This window comes from Hemitrygon akajei, chromosome 17, assembly GCF_048418815.1.
Source record: "Hemitrygon akajei chromosome 17, sHemAka1.3, whole genome shotgun sequence".
Classification (NCBI taxonomy): domain Eukaryota; kingdom Metazoa; phylum Chordata; class Chondrichthyes; order Myliobatiformes; family Dasyatidae; genus Hemitrygon; species Hemitrygon akajei.
The window spans coordinates 60,145,183-60,163,753 of NC_133140.1; the positions used below are offsets into that span (position 1 = coordinate 60,145,183).

An 18,571-nucleotide genomic window follows, 5' to 3' on the forward strand; every position below is an offset into this window, starting at 1 on the left:
CCTTCATCAGGACTTGGGAGAAAAGATGAGCAGTCAAAATAAAAGGCGACTCCTCATCTTCTTTCCCCAGTCCTGATGAAGGGTCCTCGGCCCAAAATGTTGATTGTACTCTTTTCCATAGATGCTGCCTGGCCTGCTGAACTTCAGGAATTTGTTGGGCGGGAGGAATTTCTGAAGACAAGGGGATGAGTTTTGTAAGAATTTAAAAGCAAGGGTGAAGCTTTAAAATTGGAAGGTGATGGGCAAGTGGGAATTAGTCCAGGACAGATAAAAGGCATCAGAATTTTAGTTGATTTAAATTTAACAATTCAGTATTAAACATTTAAAATGTCATGCTCAGGTGTCATACACATCATTAATGAAAAAGAGTCAAAAGCTCCTCCAGTTAAAATCAAACGTGATCAGTTCAGAAGTTTGCGGGGAATTTCACACTGACATGCATTGGTGAGGGACTGTCTCAGACTACATCCATTGACCACTATCAGGGTAAAAATGAGTCCAGTTATTGATAAATAAGTTTACCGGAAGCCTTTCATTTCTGCCTCAGAAGCAAGAGGGAATACTTTGTCAAGGACAAGCTCTCCAATGTCAAGTGACAACCAGCAATTGCAGAAGAAGAACCATTGTTCTTCTGTTTCCGGGTCCTGTATAATCACGTGATTAATGTACCTGTAATTAAAGAGATGTTAAAACCAGCATGTAAATCTATTCTGAAGTTACCCTGGAATTTGCAAGTAAAACTTAATTGGATTTAATGTTGTCAGTAAACATTGATTATGTGCCTCACAATGGAGTTCCATTCAGGACAGTGAAAGAATCAATATACAACGTTTACCATGATGGACTGGGTCCTGAATTGTTATGCCACAGTCTGATGCTGGTGAGATCACCCAGCGGAAAGGGAGTAGCAAGAAGAAATTCATCTTCTGAGCTTTGCTGAAATACTGGCTTCTTTGGGTCAGTCAGATGATGGGAGTCACTGCAGCCTGCTGAGCCGTAGATTGTTATTACTACCTGTGAAAGGACAAAGACGTTGATTGCTACTAATTTCCCAACTGTTGGCTTAAGAATGACAAGAAGACTGAATTCTACACATGGTTGTGTATCTGAAAGTTCCACTGAAATGTAGGTTAGGTTAGTAGGTTTACTGGTCTTTGTAAGCTATCCTGTGATAAGGTTAGGGTTAAATCAGGGGTTGCTGGGTGACATGGCTGAAAGCACTGGAATGGGCTATTCCATGCTGCATCGCTAAACAAAACAAAATTAATAGCATTTGAAAAATAATAATTTCTTGGATTTGGTGACAAGGTCAGGCAAACAAATAATGTAGCAAAGCTTCCAGGAGACCAATTTGACAACTTGGACTATTAAGGCCACTAAAAGTGTAAGCATTATTTTGTTTAATCTTGGGTTTTCATCAACATGACTGAGTGTCAATGCATATATCCATTCTGGGACTTTATTTAAGTAGCTAATTTTCATGTTTTCCACTAAATTCAGGCAAGAACCAACTTCTTTGGCTCTGCCACGTTATTTCTAAATCAATCTAATGTGCACAGCGAATCCTCTTGTCCTTTTCAAGTCATTTTCATGTCCCTGTCTCAACTGCATCATTCTACAACAACCATGTTGTCTAAATCCACACTTATACCAACTTAAACTTTACACATTCTACACTAAAATATGAAGGGGTTGTCCTAGACTTGGCCCACTAAAATGATGAACTGGCTATATGGTGATTCTGCCAAAATGGCAGAAAAGTTGTTTGGCTAAGTGGGATCATCTTCATTTAGCTCCACTCTTACCAAACCAATCAGAGAACATGCGGCAACAGTTTCTCTTTCCATCCAGTGCCATTAGCCTGGCAATAGCCATGAGGCTCTTTCCTTTCTCAGAACCAAATGGTTCCCCTAACAACATTTACTAAGGACATGGAGTCAACTTAAGCAGGAACAATATACCTCTCCATCACCTGAGAAGGAATTTGTTTATGCAACGTTCAGTCATGGAAGTTAGTAAATCAGTCTTTCTCAATGTTGTCAAAGTCCAAGTCAGCAACTTTGAATCCCATATCTTTTCCCCCCTCCCGGACCAATGTCTGTGAGCTGTCAAGACTGTTAGCAACCTCCGCTTTGAAAATCCACTTCCTATTTTTCCAACTCAGAAAATAACTTAATACATTTTAACATTTGTATTGGCATCTTTTTATTACTTTCAGCATCAAGTGTGAAGACAGGGGACGTAGAGTGGAAAAGTGTGAGAAAGACTGCTCAGACTGCTCAGACTGTGCCATTGATGGGTGGATTCAATACACATAAAGGAAAACACTTGTAAAACTAAACCCAAACCAAGGCAAAAGGTCCATTTAGTTTTGTTTCTGTTATTAACTCAATAGATCCTCCACAACTCAATTGGTACAGAATGTGCTGGGGTGACTCATCAAGCTTCCCAATAATATGGCCAAGCCTGAAGAATAAGAGCCTTTATCATGGTACAAGAACATATGGCTGATAAAGAAACATTATCACCGGGTCAGGATTGGTGAATTCACCAAATACAGCAGTGGCCACAATTGCATTGTGTTGGGTAATGATAACCTTGCCTCTCATAACCACACGCAAAGAATTTTTAAAAAGCAAAAAACTGGCCATGTTAATAATTGCAATTTATAAAAAATACATTCTTCTGCCCTTCTCAATGACTTTATCCTTTCTATATTTATAGTTCATTTTGAATCAACCACCACTCTCCATTATTTTTAACATTTCGACTAAGTTCTATCTTCACACCCTCTGAAGTCTTGCTTCCTGACCTTAGATGTGGTCCCTGCTCCTCGTCGATGCCCAGTGAAGACCTTCACCAAGTAAAAGTATTTGGCAAATGGATCATTATCTGCAAGAACAGTTCTTTTCGCCTAGATGTAAGAAAAATAGTAAAGGAAAAGAATGTTTCTAACCATCAATGCTGAGGTGTAGATACACACACATAAAACATAATATTTCTAGGCAGCAGTTCATTTTAAGACTCAGCAGCAACAAATGACCTGATTATTGTTCAAGATCAGCTCTTATTAAAAATGGGACGCCAGTTTATCAATGACCCAAGTTCATTAAAAAAGCAGTAACTTTACCATGGTTGGTTCTCTAAGAAAATGGGTGTGGGAAAAACACCATGAAAGAGCAATTCAGGAAAACCTTTATAAGCCCGGTAGCTGGAGAAAACTCAGTTCACTTGTGATGTATAGCATGGAAATGAACCAGGGCTCAAAAAGAATTCAGTAATTTTTCAATAGTAATTTAGTTTAAACTAAGTATATTAAAAAAACATATCATGCTGAAAAATTAGTTCAGAATTCAAGAGGTCAGCATAATAGACATCTAAATTTTCCCATGTTTTCACAGTCGATTAGCACAAAACTGCTTATGTTCACCTAACTATGTGCACTGCAAGTTTCTCATCTACTACTCAACTGCGGAAGACCTGAGCTTAGTGGTGAGTCCTGTTGACAAAAGCCTGGTTTCTTCTACTACAGGATGTCATATGCAGTCTGCAGGGTGGTTGCAAGACTTCTCTAGCTCTTGTGCTGGAGAATATACCTGATCAGAGGTATTTTTGCTTCATTTGAGCAGTAATTGATCAACGGAACTTCAAAAGTTGCAGAACCTTACAAACAATTCTCTTACCTTTGCTAAGTCCTGTCTATCCTTTGTCCGAGCCCACATGACCAATATGATGTACACTCCAACTACAGCGGCCAACAATGAGACAACCACAGAGTTGTCTTTGATTTGAGAAAATAATTCTACTGTTTCTGTGATATCAACAGTGTTGGGCAAAACAATGAAAGAGGTAGCAAATAAACTGAAGTGATTGCAAAGGCACTGGACCCTTTCAGGGTTTGTTTTTGGCCCCACCTACAGTGACAAAAACAAAGTGAATATATATCATTCCGTATTCAAGAAAAAGGATAGTAGAAACTTTATAAACAATACCAAAGTGTCAGGTTGAACAACCAGCTGAAATACATCACTCTGAGTTCTCTTTTTGCCATTGGTCCCATGGTAAATCATGTAACACTCAGCCCTGGTCCTGGTCCGCCTACTACAAATTCCATTCCTGAGGCCCATGTCATAGACAGGTGCCCATCAAAGCACGGTACAAGTGTGACAAAGAAACAGGGGATCCTAAACTCAAGGAAAAGGAGACAGCTGCTTTAAGTGGGCTTGTGAAAGTGATCGACCAAAAGTGGTTAGTTAGAATAGTGCCTCGTTAAGTGATGGAATTGTGGGAGAACACTGGTAAATGTGTGAATTAGGGAGGGTAGCTGTAAAAGAGATTCAAGCTAGTGAAGCAGTAAAGGAAACAATAAAATAAAGGAATACCTGAAGACGTGAGAAGTTGTATTGAACAAATTATTAGGAATGCATCTCCTCAAAACTCCCCGAGGGTAGATAAGGGGGTTAAGTAGGCATGGGATATTAAGAATACAAGGGAGGATTTGGAGCAACTGTATAAAATTTAGTTAGACCATATTTACAGTTCTAGTCATCAAACTTACAGGCAGGATACCAGACGGTGCAGATTTTTGAGCAAGTTGCAAGGGTTAAGAATTATAATGACATGGTCTGGGTTGTCTTCTTTAGAACTTGGGAAGCTGAGGACAGGTTTGCTTGAGGAGTTTGGAAGTATAAGAGGCCTGGACATAATAAACAGTAAAATTCTCTTTCCCTCATCAGAGTGGTCAGGAACCATAAACCGCAGGTTTACTGTTAATTGGTAGAATTAGAGGGGCACTGAAAGAAAAGATTCTTTTACTCAACAAATGGTTGGTATCAGTTTCTGAGAGGATAATGGAGGCAGAGATTCTCACCGCATTTAAAAGAAGCAGTAATATTGTAAAAGAGCATTAATCTGTAAGGCTGCAGAACAGAAGCAGGGAAGAAGGATTAATCTATAGATCATTTTTAACTTCATGGCTTCCTTCCATACCATACACTTTCATGATTCTGTGATTGTATAAAGCAGGTTGGTGGATAGACTTGGGAAACTGGTGAAATTTTGGAAGACAAGCCAAAAGAGGTGATGGGGAAGGAAGCCGCAAACAATGTCAAGGTACCTTTAAAATATATCACGGCAGGAGGTGGCTGAGTTCTAAACAAGTCAGATATTGACCGATTTCAAAAGCAATATTGGCCACCTTGAAGTCAATTCCAGTTCTCTTGAGGTGGGAAGTTACTGAAGTCAAAAGTAAAGTGCTACTTTTGTGGGTGAAGATCCACATTGCAGCATACTGAGTGAGCGGGTGAGCGATAATGGAAAAGGAGCACAAGGAATCACACGCTGTAGTAACAAAGCTGTGAGTTAGCCATATTCTCAATATCATGCTTTTTTCCCCCAAGTGTTATCAGTGAGATGGGATGATTTGTTTATTTTAAGACCTATTTCTTTTTTTTAAAAACTTGTCACAACTGGCTGCTGGTACAGAAGTCTGACACATTTTTAGTTCCGTATGTGATGAAAATCCACAAGCGTACAATATTGCTCACAAATTCCTAATCGGGGAATTTTCCTTCCAACATTACACTCTGTCTCCTATCGTCAAGCTAATCTTGGACCCAATTGGTCTGATCACCTTGGATCCCATGTGCCATAACCTACTGAACCAACCTACCATGCAGGACCTTGTCAAGTCCGTCGCTAAGGCCCACATAGACAACGGAGATACAAGAGATGGCAGATGCTGAAAATTCAAGCAAATAATAATGGTTTGGGTTTTTTTTTTTGCTGCTTATAGACAACATCGAGGGATTCTGCCTTCTATCATTTTAGTTACCTGCTAATAAAACTCAATCAGGCAGGATTTCCCCTTACAAAGCCATACAGATTATCCATGATCAGGTCCTACCTTTCCCAAAGTACATATATCCTGTCCCTTAGGACTTTCTCCAGTAATTTCTTTACCATAGACAAAGACACACTGGTCTATAGCTACCTGGCCTATCACTGCTGTCCTCCTTAAATTAAGGAACAGCATTAACTATCCTCCATTGTTCTGGTACCAAAGATGTGAAATTCTCCTTCAGGGCCTCAGCTATCTCTATTGCTTGTTTCCCATAGCAGCCTGGGATAGATTTCCACCAGATCTTTGGATTCATCAACATTTGTATGTCCTCTAACATCTAACACATCCTCCTAAATACTGATTTTTTTCAGATTGTTCACAAACCTCTCCCTTTTACTCTCACCAGAACATACCGAATGTTTACTAACTCTCTTTTAAAAGATGTCCTCTTGTGAGTCATTACTTTACCCAAAGGATCTACTTCCAATCAACTGTCACCAGGTCATTTCTTGAACTAACTGAAATCAGCTAATCTCCAACTTAAGACTTTTAATTCAGTTCAACCCTATTGCTTTCTATAACTACTCTGAAGCTTACATAATAATGGTTACTGCTCCCAAAGTGTTTCCCCACCAAACCTTCCATTTTTTGTTCTCTACGATAGGGACAACCTGCTCTGATTATGAAGGGACTGCAGCAAAAGTTGACCAGATAGATTCCAGAGGTGGCAAAGTTGAAGAGTAAAAGGGAACCTGAATGAAGCCTTTAAATCTGATGGAACTGGACAGACTAGATTCAGGGAAGTTGTACCTGATGGTGAAAAAGTCCAGAAACAGGGGTCACAACCTGAGGATTTGGGGAGAATCATTTAGGACTTAGATGAGGAGAAGTTTCTTCTCTACAAAAAACTTCTTAAATCAGTTGAGACCAAATCATTTAACATATTTGAAGAGGAGTTAGGTATCGTTCTAAAGCCTAAAGTCATCAAGTGGTATGGAGAAAGAAGCTGGAACAGGGAAATGAATTTGGATGGCTATCCATAATCATACTGAATTACAAAGCAGGTTCAGCATATCGAATTACTTTCTCTTGCTTCTATTTGATAGGTTCAAACCTTTGCTCCTGCCACTGTACAAATTTTAGATTTTCTTACTATTTTCCTTAAATTCTATGGCCTATAATTTTTCTTGATTAGGAGCAATCGTATCAAAACTTTTACTACATCAAACATAGTTCAAACATTATTCAGCCTTCTTGTTACTGCCTCAAGAAATTCAATCAGATAAGACATTGACTAAACAAATCATTCACCACTCCAGAGCCGGGAAAAGTAAATGGGGACATCTTGGAGATATTGGGCATCCGTTGTATGTATTACAAGGTACGAAGGAAGATATTGTAAATCTCCAGAGCTCAACCAAGAATATCCAAGAGCACAGTGGGATAGCGGAAAGAAATTGCAAGAACCCTGGCTGAGATATTTGCATAATCATCAGCCACAGGTGAGATGCCAGTAGATCAGAGAGTAGCAAATGTTTAAAAAGGGTAGAAGGAAAATCCTGGGAATTATAGGGTGGTAGGTCTAACATCTGTGGTAAATAGGTTACTGGAAAGAATTCTGAGGATTAAGGTACATGTGCAAAGACAAGGGTTAATTAGGGGGAGTCAGCATGGCTTTGTGTATGGGAGATAATGTCTTATGGACCTGATCAATTTTTTTTCGATGAGCTGACCAAGGAAGTTGATGAGGGGAAGGGTGATAAATGTGATTCATATGGACTTCAGTGTGGCCATTGCTGAGGTTCCATGTGGTAGGCTGCTCTGGAAGGTTGGATCACATGGAGTCCAGGGTGGGCTGGCTAACTGGATACACAGTTGGCTGATGTTAGGAAGCAGATAGTGATCATTGAAGGATGTGTCCCATACTGGAGGCCTGTGACTAGTGATATGCCTCAGGGGTTGGTGCTGGGCCCACGGCTGTTCATCAGCTATATTAACAATTTGGTTAAGATTATATGGTTAGTAAATTTGAAGATGTCAGAAAAATGGGTGGTACAGTGGACAATGAAGAAGATTTATCAAAAGCTACAGGGTAGATCTTAATCAGCTAAGTGGACAAAGGAATGGCAAACAGAGTTTAATATGGACAAGTGTGAGGTGTTGTCTTTTGGAAAGTAAAATCCAGGTCGGATTTTCATAGTAACATTTAGGGCCTAAAGTATGCTGTCAAAAATGGAGTACAAGTCTATGGAGTGGAGTCATTGGGAAACAGGATGGTGAAGAAGGCCTTTTGCATGCTGGCTTTCATAAGTCAGGGCACTGAGTATAAAATCTGGGAGGTCACGAGGTTGCATTTGGAAAATTATTTCCAGTTTTGGTTGCCCTGCTATAGGAAAGATGTTATTAAATTGGAAAGAGTGCAAAGAAGATTTTCAAGGATGTTGCTAGGACTCGAAGGACTGAGTAATAGGAAGAGATTGGACAGTCTTGGACTTTATCACTTAGAGCGCAGGAGACTGAGAGGTGATCTTACAGAGGTGTATGAGATCATGGGGAACAGGCATAGGGAAATGCACTCAGTCTTTTTCCACAGTTGGGGAATCTAGAACTAGAGAGCGTATATTTAAGGTGAGAGGATAAGTACTTAAGAGGAACCTGAAGGGCAGCTTTTTTTTACAGAAAAGGGTGTATCTATGTGGAATCATCTTTCAGTAGAAGAAGTTGAAGCAGGTATAACAACTTTTTAAAGACAGTTGGACAAGTATGTACATTGATTGAAGGTGTTTAGTCCCAAATGGGACTAGCTTGAATGGGACTCCGTGGTGGGTATGGACCAGTTGGAGAGAAGGGCCGGTCTTTGTGCTGCATAACTCTATGACTCCACAAATTAACCCACCTGTCCTTGATTATTCCACACCTTTATAATGAAGGTTTATATTGTCCCTCAGAATGAATTCCAATATTTTGTCTATCACCAAAGTTTAACTACCTGACCCCCAATTATTTGGTTTAACCATTCCTCCTTTTAAACAATGGTACAACATCAACAGTTCTCCATTAATCTCACCTGACACCCCTGCGTTGACCATAAGTGCTGTACTTCATCCCAATACAAGCACTTAGTATTGAAAGTGACTATAGTAAAAGTTGTCGCATTGACTTCCGAAACATTTGCCTTCAGGAGTGGTTTGGCTGCCAGGTAATAGGTTCCATTCCTGCCCCTTAACATCTCAGGATCAATAAGCCAACTGTAAAATTTGGCTGGAAGAAATTTTTAAAAAATGACAACTTCTTGTTAACTGGTAAAGTTCCAATATAAGAAGTAACTTGAGAAAAGATGGCTCACATAAAATGTTAAATATAATTTAAATGAAGCTTAAGGAAGTATTATAGAATCTTATAGCATAGAAAGAGGTCTTCACTGAAAACCACTCAGCCCATTTTTTGATTCTCTGCAAACTTCTTTAACATGTCTCCTACTTTTACATCTACATCGATAATATTTAGTGCTGAAAGGAGGGAACTGAGCACTACAGAACCTGCTGGTAACAGTCACTGTGCCTGTGCTAATACTTCCACATAGTTTTCTAATTAATCCCAGTCCCCTTTCTCTGTAGTACTGTATTTATCACAGTCGTCTTGTAACCTGTTTCCACAACACTTCGAGGCAATTTACTCAAGGCTACCATTTCTCACTGTGACCACGTTTCTCATTGTTTACTTTCCCAACAATCTTAAATGCATCTACTTGATTATCAATCCTCCCACAAGTACAAACATGTTCTTCCTTTATACTGGAGTATAATTTCCCATGGAGTTATAAATTAATAGCAACAACATTTAAAATGTACTTGGACAGGTGCATGGATAGAAAAGGTTTAGAGAAATATAGAGCATCTGGGATTAGATTAGATGGTAATTTTGGTCGGGATGAACCAGCTGTGTTAAATGGCCTGCTACCATGTTGTAAGGCTCTAAAATTTCCCACTTCCCATCCATCCTGTTTCTGATTTCTAACACAAGATGCTTCAAATTTCCATCTCTTATTTTCCTTGTTCCCCTCCTGCCCCTACCCATCTTCTTATACTTAGTCCCATGTCCTAAACAAATCCTAGTTTCTAGCCTATGTTTAAATTCACAATTTTCAGAGTAACAAAATAAAATAGCATTATTTTACCTTCACTACTGTTATCTGGAAAGAAGATTGTTTCAAAGTCATATAGGGTCTCATTGGGTTTGTGCCCATGGCTGAGGTATAGTTGCATTGAAGTAACTGGTTCGGCTGATATAGAGATTACTAAAACTGATTCAGTATCTGGTACTTGGAACGTGTGAAAGACTGGGTCTGTAAATGAGATAGATGTGGCTGAGGAAGACTGCGTTGCATTGGACCTGGGAAGCATTATCTGAAGAGAAAAGGAAAAATGGCATTGTTTGAATTAAGTTCAAAATAGTGAATATTGCCAAATGTAAACAAAAGGCAGATTACAATGTGCACATCCATATTTTATTAATTCTATTTACCTCAAAGGTTTCTGAAAAATTCTCAATTTTTACTTCACTGTCATTTGAAGATAAAGATATGTTGGTCATGGGTCCAGTAACATTACTTTGCTCGAGCCAAATCAAAGGATTTTCCCTGTAATTAACCATCTAAAATACACAGCAGAAAACATAATAAAATCAGAGGAAGAAATTCCTTACAAGTAATTCATGTGGAAATGATTTCACCTGCTTATTTACCTTTATATGCCCATGTATATTATAAACTAAATAAGTTTTGTCAAACAGTGCAATATTGTAAGTGTTTCCACACTTAGTTCAGCCTAACTATTGCTTGTAAATTACTTAATAGGTCTAGCACATATTAGAATCAGAATCAGGTTTAATGTCACAGGATATGTCATGAAATTCCATTTTGCATACAAGATAACATCTTTGTCAGTCATTCCAATTCTGAAATGTTCAATGGATCCTATATCTTGGATCTTATATCTTACAAATAACATGAAAAACACTTGCAGCTTCAGAAAACATGTTTATGAAATTCCATATGAAAGAAAACAGGTTGTGAAAGGGTTAATGGTGAGCAAACCTATATGAAATGTTTGCAAACAAGAGAAAATCTGCAGATGCTGGAAATCCAAGCAACACACACAAAATGCTGGAGGAACTCAGCAGGCCAGGCAGCATCTATGGAAACAAGTACGGTCCATGATTCCGCCCAAAACGTCGACTGTACTTGTTTCCACAGATGCTGCCTGGCCTGCTGAGTTCCTCCAGCATTTTGTACAGATTGCTTGCACTTTGTTGTATTCGCCATTCAAAATATGATTTTGTTTACACCGCAGAGACCAATCCTAAACATTGCCATTCAGATTCCCCAATCACTAATATATATACTTCTATCTGCTTGTTATTGTGATTCTCCATCTGATTTCCTTTCTGAACTTGACTACCTCTACTATTCCATGGAAGCTCAAGATGGTGAAAAGGGACAACAGCTTTTCTGTTGACTTGACGCTTAACCCTCAACCATCAGGCTCTTGGACCAATGGGGATAACTTCACTCAACCTCACTCGCCCCAGCACAGAACTGATCCCACAACCTACGGACTCACTCTCAAAGACTCTTCATCTCATGTTCTCTCTATTTGTTGCTTATCTATCTATTTATTTATTATTTCCTCTTTTTGTTTTTCTCTTTCTTTTTGTAGTTGCACAGTTCGATGATTTTTTTTGTACATTGTCTGTTGTCTGCCCTGTTGGGTGCGACCTTTCATTGATTCTATTGTGTTTCTTGTATTTACTGTGATTGCCCGCAAGAAAATGAACCTGACAACACAAACACCTACATCAGGATGCTGTTCATTGACTGTAGCTCAGCGTTTAATACCATCATTCCCACAATCCTGATTGAGAAGTTGCAGAACCTGGGCCTCTGTACCTCCCTCTGTGATTGGATCCTCGACTTCCTAACCAGAAGACCACAATCTGTGCGGATTGGTGATAACGTATCCTCCTCATTGATGATCAACACTGGTGCACCTCGGGGTGTGTGCTTAGCCCACTGCTCCACTCTCAATATACACATGACTGTGTGGCTAGGCATAGCTCAAACACCATCTATAAATTTGCTGACAATGCAACCATTGTTGATAGAATCTCAGGTGGTGACGAAAGGGCGTACAGGAGTCAGATATGCCAACTAGTGGAGTGGTGCTACAGCAACAACCTGGCGATCAACGTCAGTAAGATGAAAGAGCTGATTGTGGACTTCAGAAAGGCTAAGATGAAGGAACACATACCAATCCTCATAGAGGGATCAGAAGTAGAGAGAGTGAGCAGCTTCAAGTTCCTGGGTGTCAAGATCTCTGAGGATCTAACCTGGTCCCAGCATATCAATGTAATTATAAAGAAGGCAAGACAGCAGCTATACTTTATTAGGAGTTTGAAGAGATTTGGCATGTCAACAAATACACTCAAAAACTTCTATAGTTGTACCGTGGAGAGCATTCTGACAGGCTGCATCACTGCTTGGTATGGAGGGACACAGGACCAAAAGAAGCTGCAGAAGGTTGTAAATCTAATCAGCTCCATCTTGGGCACTAGCCTACAATGTACCCAGGACATCTTTAGGGAGTGGTGTCTCAGGAAGGTAGCGTCCATTATTGAAGACCTCCAGCACCCAGGGCATGCCCTTTTCTCACTGTTACCATCAAGTAGGAGGTACAGAAGCCTGAAGGCACACACTCAGCGATTCAGGAACAGCTTCTTCCCCTCTGCCATCCGATTCCTAAATGGACATTGAATCTTTGGACACTACCTTACTTTTTTTTTAAAAATATACAATATTTCTGGTTTTGTACATTTTAAAAAAACTATTCAATATATGTAATTGATTTACTTGTTTATTTATTGCTATTTTTAAAAATTTTATTTATTATTTTTCTTTCTCTGCTAGATTATGTATTGCAATGAACTGCTGCTGCTAAGTTAACAGATTTCATGTCATATGCCGGTGATAGTAAACCTGATTCTGATTCTGACGCAGTGTTTATATGACGACATATACGTATTTCAAGCATAAATTTACTTTATACCACTTTGAGATCAATGCTGCATTCAGAAACTTCAAATGCTAATCACCACTCTCATTTTGTCAGACACACTGCGGGCAATGATCAGACGGCTATCGGTTGCATCTCCTATGATTCTGCCCCATTATCACAAAATACCACTGCCTCGCCCTCACCATCTGTGTTCTTATCTCTTATTCCTCTTGCCTTTCTCCTTCTCATACCCTGCTTTTTGTACGTTTGTACCTCTTTCCATCATTCTCTGTCTTGGAGCTTTACAAAACCCTGCATCCTTAAAATATCAATTCCAGTGACAGGCCAAAAACCTGAGGTACTGGTTTTATGCCTCCTGCAATAACCTGGCCTCCTGAGAATTTCCACTAATTTCTGGTTTCTAAGTCACAGCATGTCTTATTTTACTGTCCTGCAACTTTATATCTACATTATTTATGATATTCCTGCTAATATTTCCTTAAAGTTTTTCCAAAACTGCAAACCTTTATGCCTCCTGTTATTAAATTGAGCAGACAACAATTCTAATAAAGATCTCTGAAAATTATAGGGAAATCTGTCACGAACTTATCAGGCTGTGGCAATCTGTAAGAACGTAAGAAATAGGAGCAGGAGTAGGCCAGCTGCCTGTCGAGTCTGCCCCACCATTCAATAAGATCATGGCTGATCTGGCCATGGACTCATCTCCACCTGCCTCCCTTTTCTCCATAACCCTTAATTTCCCTACTATGCAAAAATCTATCCAACTTTTTCTTAAATATATTTACTGAGCTAACCTCCACTGCTTCATTGGGCAGAGAATTCCACAGATTCACCACTCTCTGGGAAAAGCAGTTCCTCCTCATCTCCATCCTAAATCTACTCCCCTGAATCTTGAGGCTGTATCCCCCAGTTCTAATCCATCTGAAAGAGGCATTGACAAAGATCATTTGAAGAGTTAGTACAAGGTAAGGGGTTTTGCCTGAACAGAAACAGAGCAAGTTTGAACCTAGAACAATAAACCAGTCAGATTTGATTCTGTTTATTTCATTTTATAATAGCAGGGAAGAACCAGGAGAAAACAAGCTAATGACAAGCAGCTCAATTTCAAGCCATGCCATGTGTTTGAAGTGTAAAAAACATTGCATGAACGAAGGAAAGAGGAGCTTGGCTATACTCCGCAGTATAAACAGGGAGGAAAGGACATGCCTCAGAGACCGATCATCACGTAAGTAGAAGCAGTAAAAGAGAAATATGTGAAAACCAACACAAGCAGAGGGAAGCAGTACTGAAAGTACCTTGTAGGTCTAGACAGATGAATACATTGGACGTAGACAGATGCCGGCTAAGAAGATCACATGACATTGTAGAAAATGATAATCAGGGGTTCTATAATTAGGAGGATAAACATTTTATGGTGTAACCAGGGAATTCTGAATGGCCTGTTGTTTTCAATATAACATAGAAGAGTACAGCACAGCCTTTTGGTTCACCAAGTCTACACTGTCCATGATGCCAATCCAATTCTCCTGCAGGTAGTCCTCATCCCTCCCTTCCCTGCCTGTCCAGATGCTTCTGAAAGATTGCTTTTGCATCTGCTTCTTCCACCACCTCAGACATCTCTCACCTTAAACCATGGCTTCCACTATTTGGAAATATCACTCCAGGAAAAAGACTCTGTCTATCTATCCTACCTCTATGCCCATTATTCTCATGCACTTCCAGCAGGTCACCACTCAGCCTCTGACCCTCCAAGAAAAACAACCCAAGAACATGACTTCCAAATTTTTAGGCTCAATTCCTGACCAATGAAGTGTGTCAAATGCTTTCTTTATCACCCTAATACACACGCGTTGCCACTTTCAAGGACCAATGCATTTAAGATCAATGTTCTGATATACAGAAGTCCCTCTCTAAAGGGTCCTGCCATTTTCTATATACATTCTACTTGCATTTGACCTCATGCAACATTTCACCTCACACTTATCCAGATTAAGTCCCAAGATACGGGTCTTTACAGATTGGGCGCTAAACTTCTAAAGAGGAAGTACATTTTCCCATTGGAACAGATGAAAAGGATGGAGTAGACTGAATTCTCAGTTACCACACTACTGCTATGATTCTCTCAATCATTAATTGCCTTACACCAGACCAATGGAGAGAGTGTTGAGGATTTAGATTCACAATGAAAGGAAAGACCGCAACATAATGATCTCAGGACTGCCCCTTACTGATTGCTTATGTGTTTTTACACAAACAAGTGGAATCTCCCTCACTCCCTCCATCAATGTTCCCTCTAATTTGTAATGACCAGTGTGCACAAAAATCTTGTGTTGTGCACTTTTTTGCCCAGTGACAACAGCATGTGCGCACTAAATAGTGGAATTAAATCTGAAGTTATTTTAAGGATAATAAACTACCAAATCCAGTTTGTTGTTCATTGTTTAAAAGAAAGAAAATAATACACATCAATGAGTCTTATTTCTCATAAACTATACGACAGCTGTTTCTAATGTTTCATTAAGCCGTTCCACTTTAAATGAACTAGCAGTTGTATTGTGCTTCACTCCCTTTGCTTCTTTGGATTTCGACATAGCAAATCAAAAATTTCCTTAATAAAAACATTATAAATAAGCAAGTTCTAAAAGCTACAGAGAAATCATTATAAACTCCACGTTGTCAACATCGTCTGCATCAGAAACCGGAGAAGGAAATGTGATTGTGTACAATTGTGAAATTCACAATCACCAACGAGGTAGAAGGTGACAACCTTTTGTGCGCAGTTTAAATTCCTTTGTGCACTAGTAGCATGTGCGCACCTTAAAGGAAATATTGCCCTGCACGAGTGGATTTCTTGCTGAATGCACACTAACTGGGCCCCTCTCCAACCACAGACAGGAGGAACTAGCTCTTTCATTGTTTCTGCTCTTCCCTTGTGTAAGGATTCACAGGGTGATTAACAGACTCTCTGGGTCTACTGTGAATGTTCCATCCATGGGAGAGGAGACCCTGTGATCATTGTTGCTTGGAATATATAAAAGTGGTTGGAATCCAGGGAAAGAAATGTGCAGCCATTACTAACTCTGTGTGCACGGCATTGGTTAACACATATGGAACAAACAAACACAGTCTGAATGCTAGCTCATGGATGGGAAGGTCAGGTCTTGAGCCACATTTGCAGCATATTAGTGAAGGTATCCCAGATTTGTACCTGAAAAGGGAAAGAGGAACCAAGAATATCTCTGACCACCCCAAAGTTTGCTTTTTTGGTTTCTGCTCCGAGCTCTGGTAGCCCTGATCACTCTCTAAGTGCCTCCTTAAAAGTATGCACAATTTATTTTCAGATAAAGGGTTCCTTGGGTTCTGTCCAGTTTCCCACATTACCACACGTTCTGATTGCATTTGACTTCAATTATAAGATCCCTACTGTTTATATAACTGTCAACCGCGGTTCATTAAGAAGAGAACATCCAGAGAGAAAATTAGGAAAACTTATATTCTTATTGTCTATCACCACTAATGTAATTTTGGGACTAATTCACTAATCAATCTAACAAGATGGCATGTTAATACAATTACTCTGAGGGAATTCTAAATTAGAAAATTCCCAGTGGGACACTTGATTCACCATAAGCTATAACATGATACTTACCCTAATTTTAACATATTTATCTGAAACTTCCTGGAATTTTGCAGAATCTGGAAAAGTGCAACTGAATGGATTTTCTTCTGATGTATTAACATTGCTCGTTTTCAACTCACTTGAATTGTACCTGATGTAATAAAGAAGAGAGTTACATTGCTCGTTCGGTATTGCTACATGTGTTCTGATTAAAGGATGGTCAATCTGCAAGGAAGGCTGTTATCTGTTTTGTGGCTGTACTCTTTAGTAAGATATCATTCATGATGAATGTGTTCATACATTCACTAGTTGAATTACACATTCAGAAAAATATTAAGAAACCCATTCCATTTATAACATTTTTTTACAACTCAAATTCAAACTTTTTCAATTCTCTTTAATTCTGGTAATCACTGACACATGCTCACAAAATATCTTCTTCAGGCATACAGTATAAAATTGTTTTCTCTTAATTGGCCTTACGTGTTCAAAATCATGCTGAAGGAATTAGAGTGGAAAAGCAGTATAGGATCCTCATCGTTTATTAGTCTCTCAAGAGAAGATTGCATTTTATCCATCGATCTGAGGAGGGTCTCAGATACATTTGACATCTAAAAACAAAATTTAAGGTAACAGATTTATTTTATTATTACAAATTTTGAACTTTGCTGGAATATCTTCAAATTATATAAAATTCAATTACTTCCTTTTGAAAAGCCATGATCTCAATCGATGCTGATGCAACAGAATATCTATTTATGTGGATGCCTTACATCCAGTGAATTACTGATGCAGCATTGGAAATAGGGCAGCTTTTTTTAAAAAACACAAAAATTTAAGTATTGTCTGGAGATATACAACCACCTGACTTCCAGCAAAATACTTTCGCAGTTCTTGTCTTTCCACTAAAATCAATTCCTTGATATATTCAGGAATGATAACCTAGGGCAGTTTTAATCAATGCAGCTCCTACAGTCTGTCTCTTTAGAGCTACTTCCTTCTAAGGCAAATAATAGAATTGGAGCTTCGATAAAATTTTGACTGAAACCAGACAACTTCCAACTAATAGTTTCAAACGCCGGGCCACGTGGTACAGTCAGTTCTGTAAGGTGCACTATCCTCAATAGACTTTATCACTTCCAATAAAATTAAATTGTCCCTTTGGTTAACTATTAAAGGGTATGAAACGACACATACTTAACATCTCTGAAGTATCTGTTCTTGGCACTTGTAATTCCGCTAGCTCAATTCTCCAGACTGCATATCCTGTACTACAATTGTTACTTCAATATAAAAATCTTCATGACGATAAATGGTTGCACAGCTTCCAAACATCAACTATTAACATTGAATTTAACATTAGTTAATAATACTTACCATCTGCTCCCGGAGGCTGCAATTATCTCTTGCATTTGATACATTCTTAAATACCGGGAATAACTTTGCTTATTTTTTAAGACTCTTTGTGCCTCTGCTTTCATTGCCTTGCATCCTTTCTTTCTTTCTGACTCATGAAGTCATTGTTAGATCCTCACCCCAATTCCCAGCCCCCCTCCCCCACTGTGGTTAGGGAACTACCTAATGTTTGCAATTCTGCAATAACTGTTTCCAGGTTCTCATTCCCTGCAGGGGATGTACAGGCTGACACCAGGTGTGTCATGGCTGCTATAACATCACTCCATCATTCACAGGATTTAAAGAAGCTTAGAACTACTACAAAGTCACTCAGCAATCCTCAAACATCCAAGTGAATCTGCCTTGACTCGGGTTATTCAGCAACAAAAGCCTGTAGACACTGAAGTCTTCCCCAAAATTTGTGCCATCTCAACTTCCATGGCAAAAGAATTTGTGCCAGACACAACTTCATTGCAGCATCCTGCAACTTCACTAATCAATAGATTTTGTCATAACAGGGCAACAATGTTGAATCTTCAGTGAACCAACTCTCTTCTGCTCTCGGTGCAGAGTTTTTATGGATTCTTTAGAACACAAGAGAAAGCAGGGATAGGCCATTTGTCCCCTCATGTATGCTTTGCC

General features: G+C 39.2%; 1 protein-coding gene across 1 annotated transcript in view; it reads right to left on the bottom strand.

The window, feature by feature from the left end:
- LOC140740488 (polycystin-1-like protein 2) overlaps positions 1–8,975 on the bottom strand; it is a gene marked incomplete at its 5' end in the record, with an annotated part of 75,451 nt that extends 66,476 nt beyond the window's left edge. The window contains 5 exons of the mRNA XM_073069666.1: positions 523–669; positions 836–1,014; positions 2,813–2,914; positions 3,684–3,914; positions 8,910–8,975. Coding sequence (XP_072925767.1) covers positions 523–669; positions 836–1,014; positions 2,813–2,914; positions 3,684–3,914; positions 8,910–8,975 — 725 coding nt within the window. The remainder of the gene's footprint in view (positions 1–522; positions 670–835; positions 1,015–2,812; positions 2,915–3,683; positions 3,915–8,909) is intronic.
- Between the last annotated feature and the right edge of the window lie 9,596 nt (positions 8,976–18,571).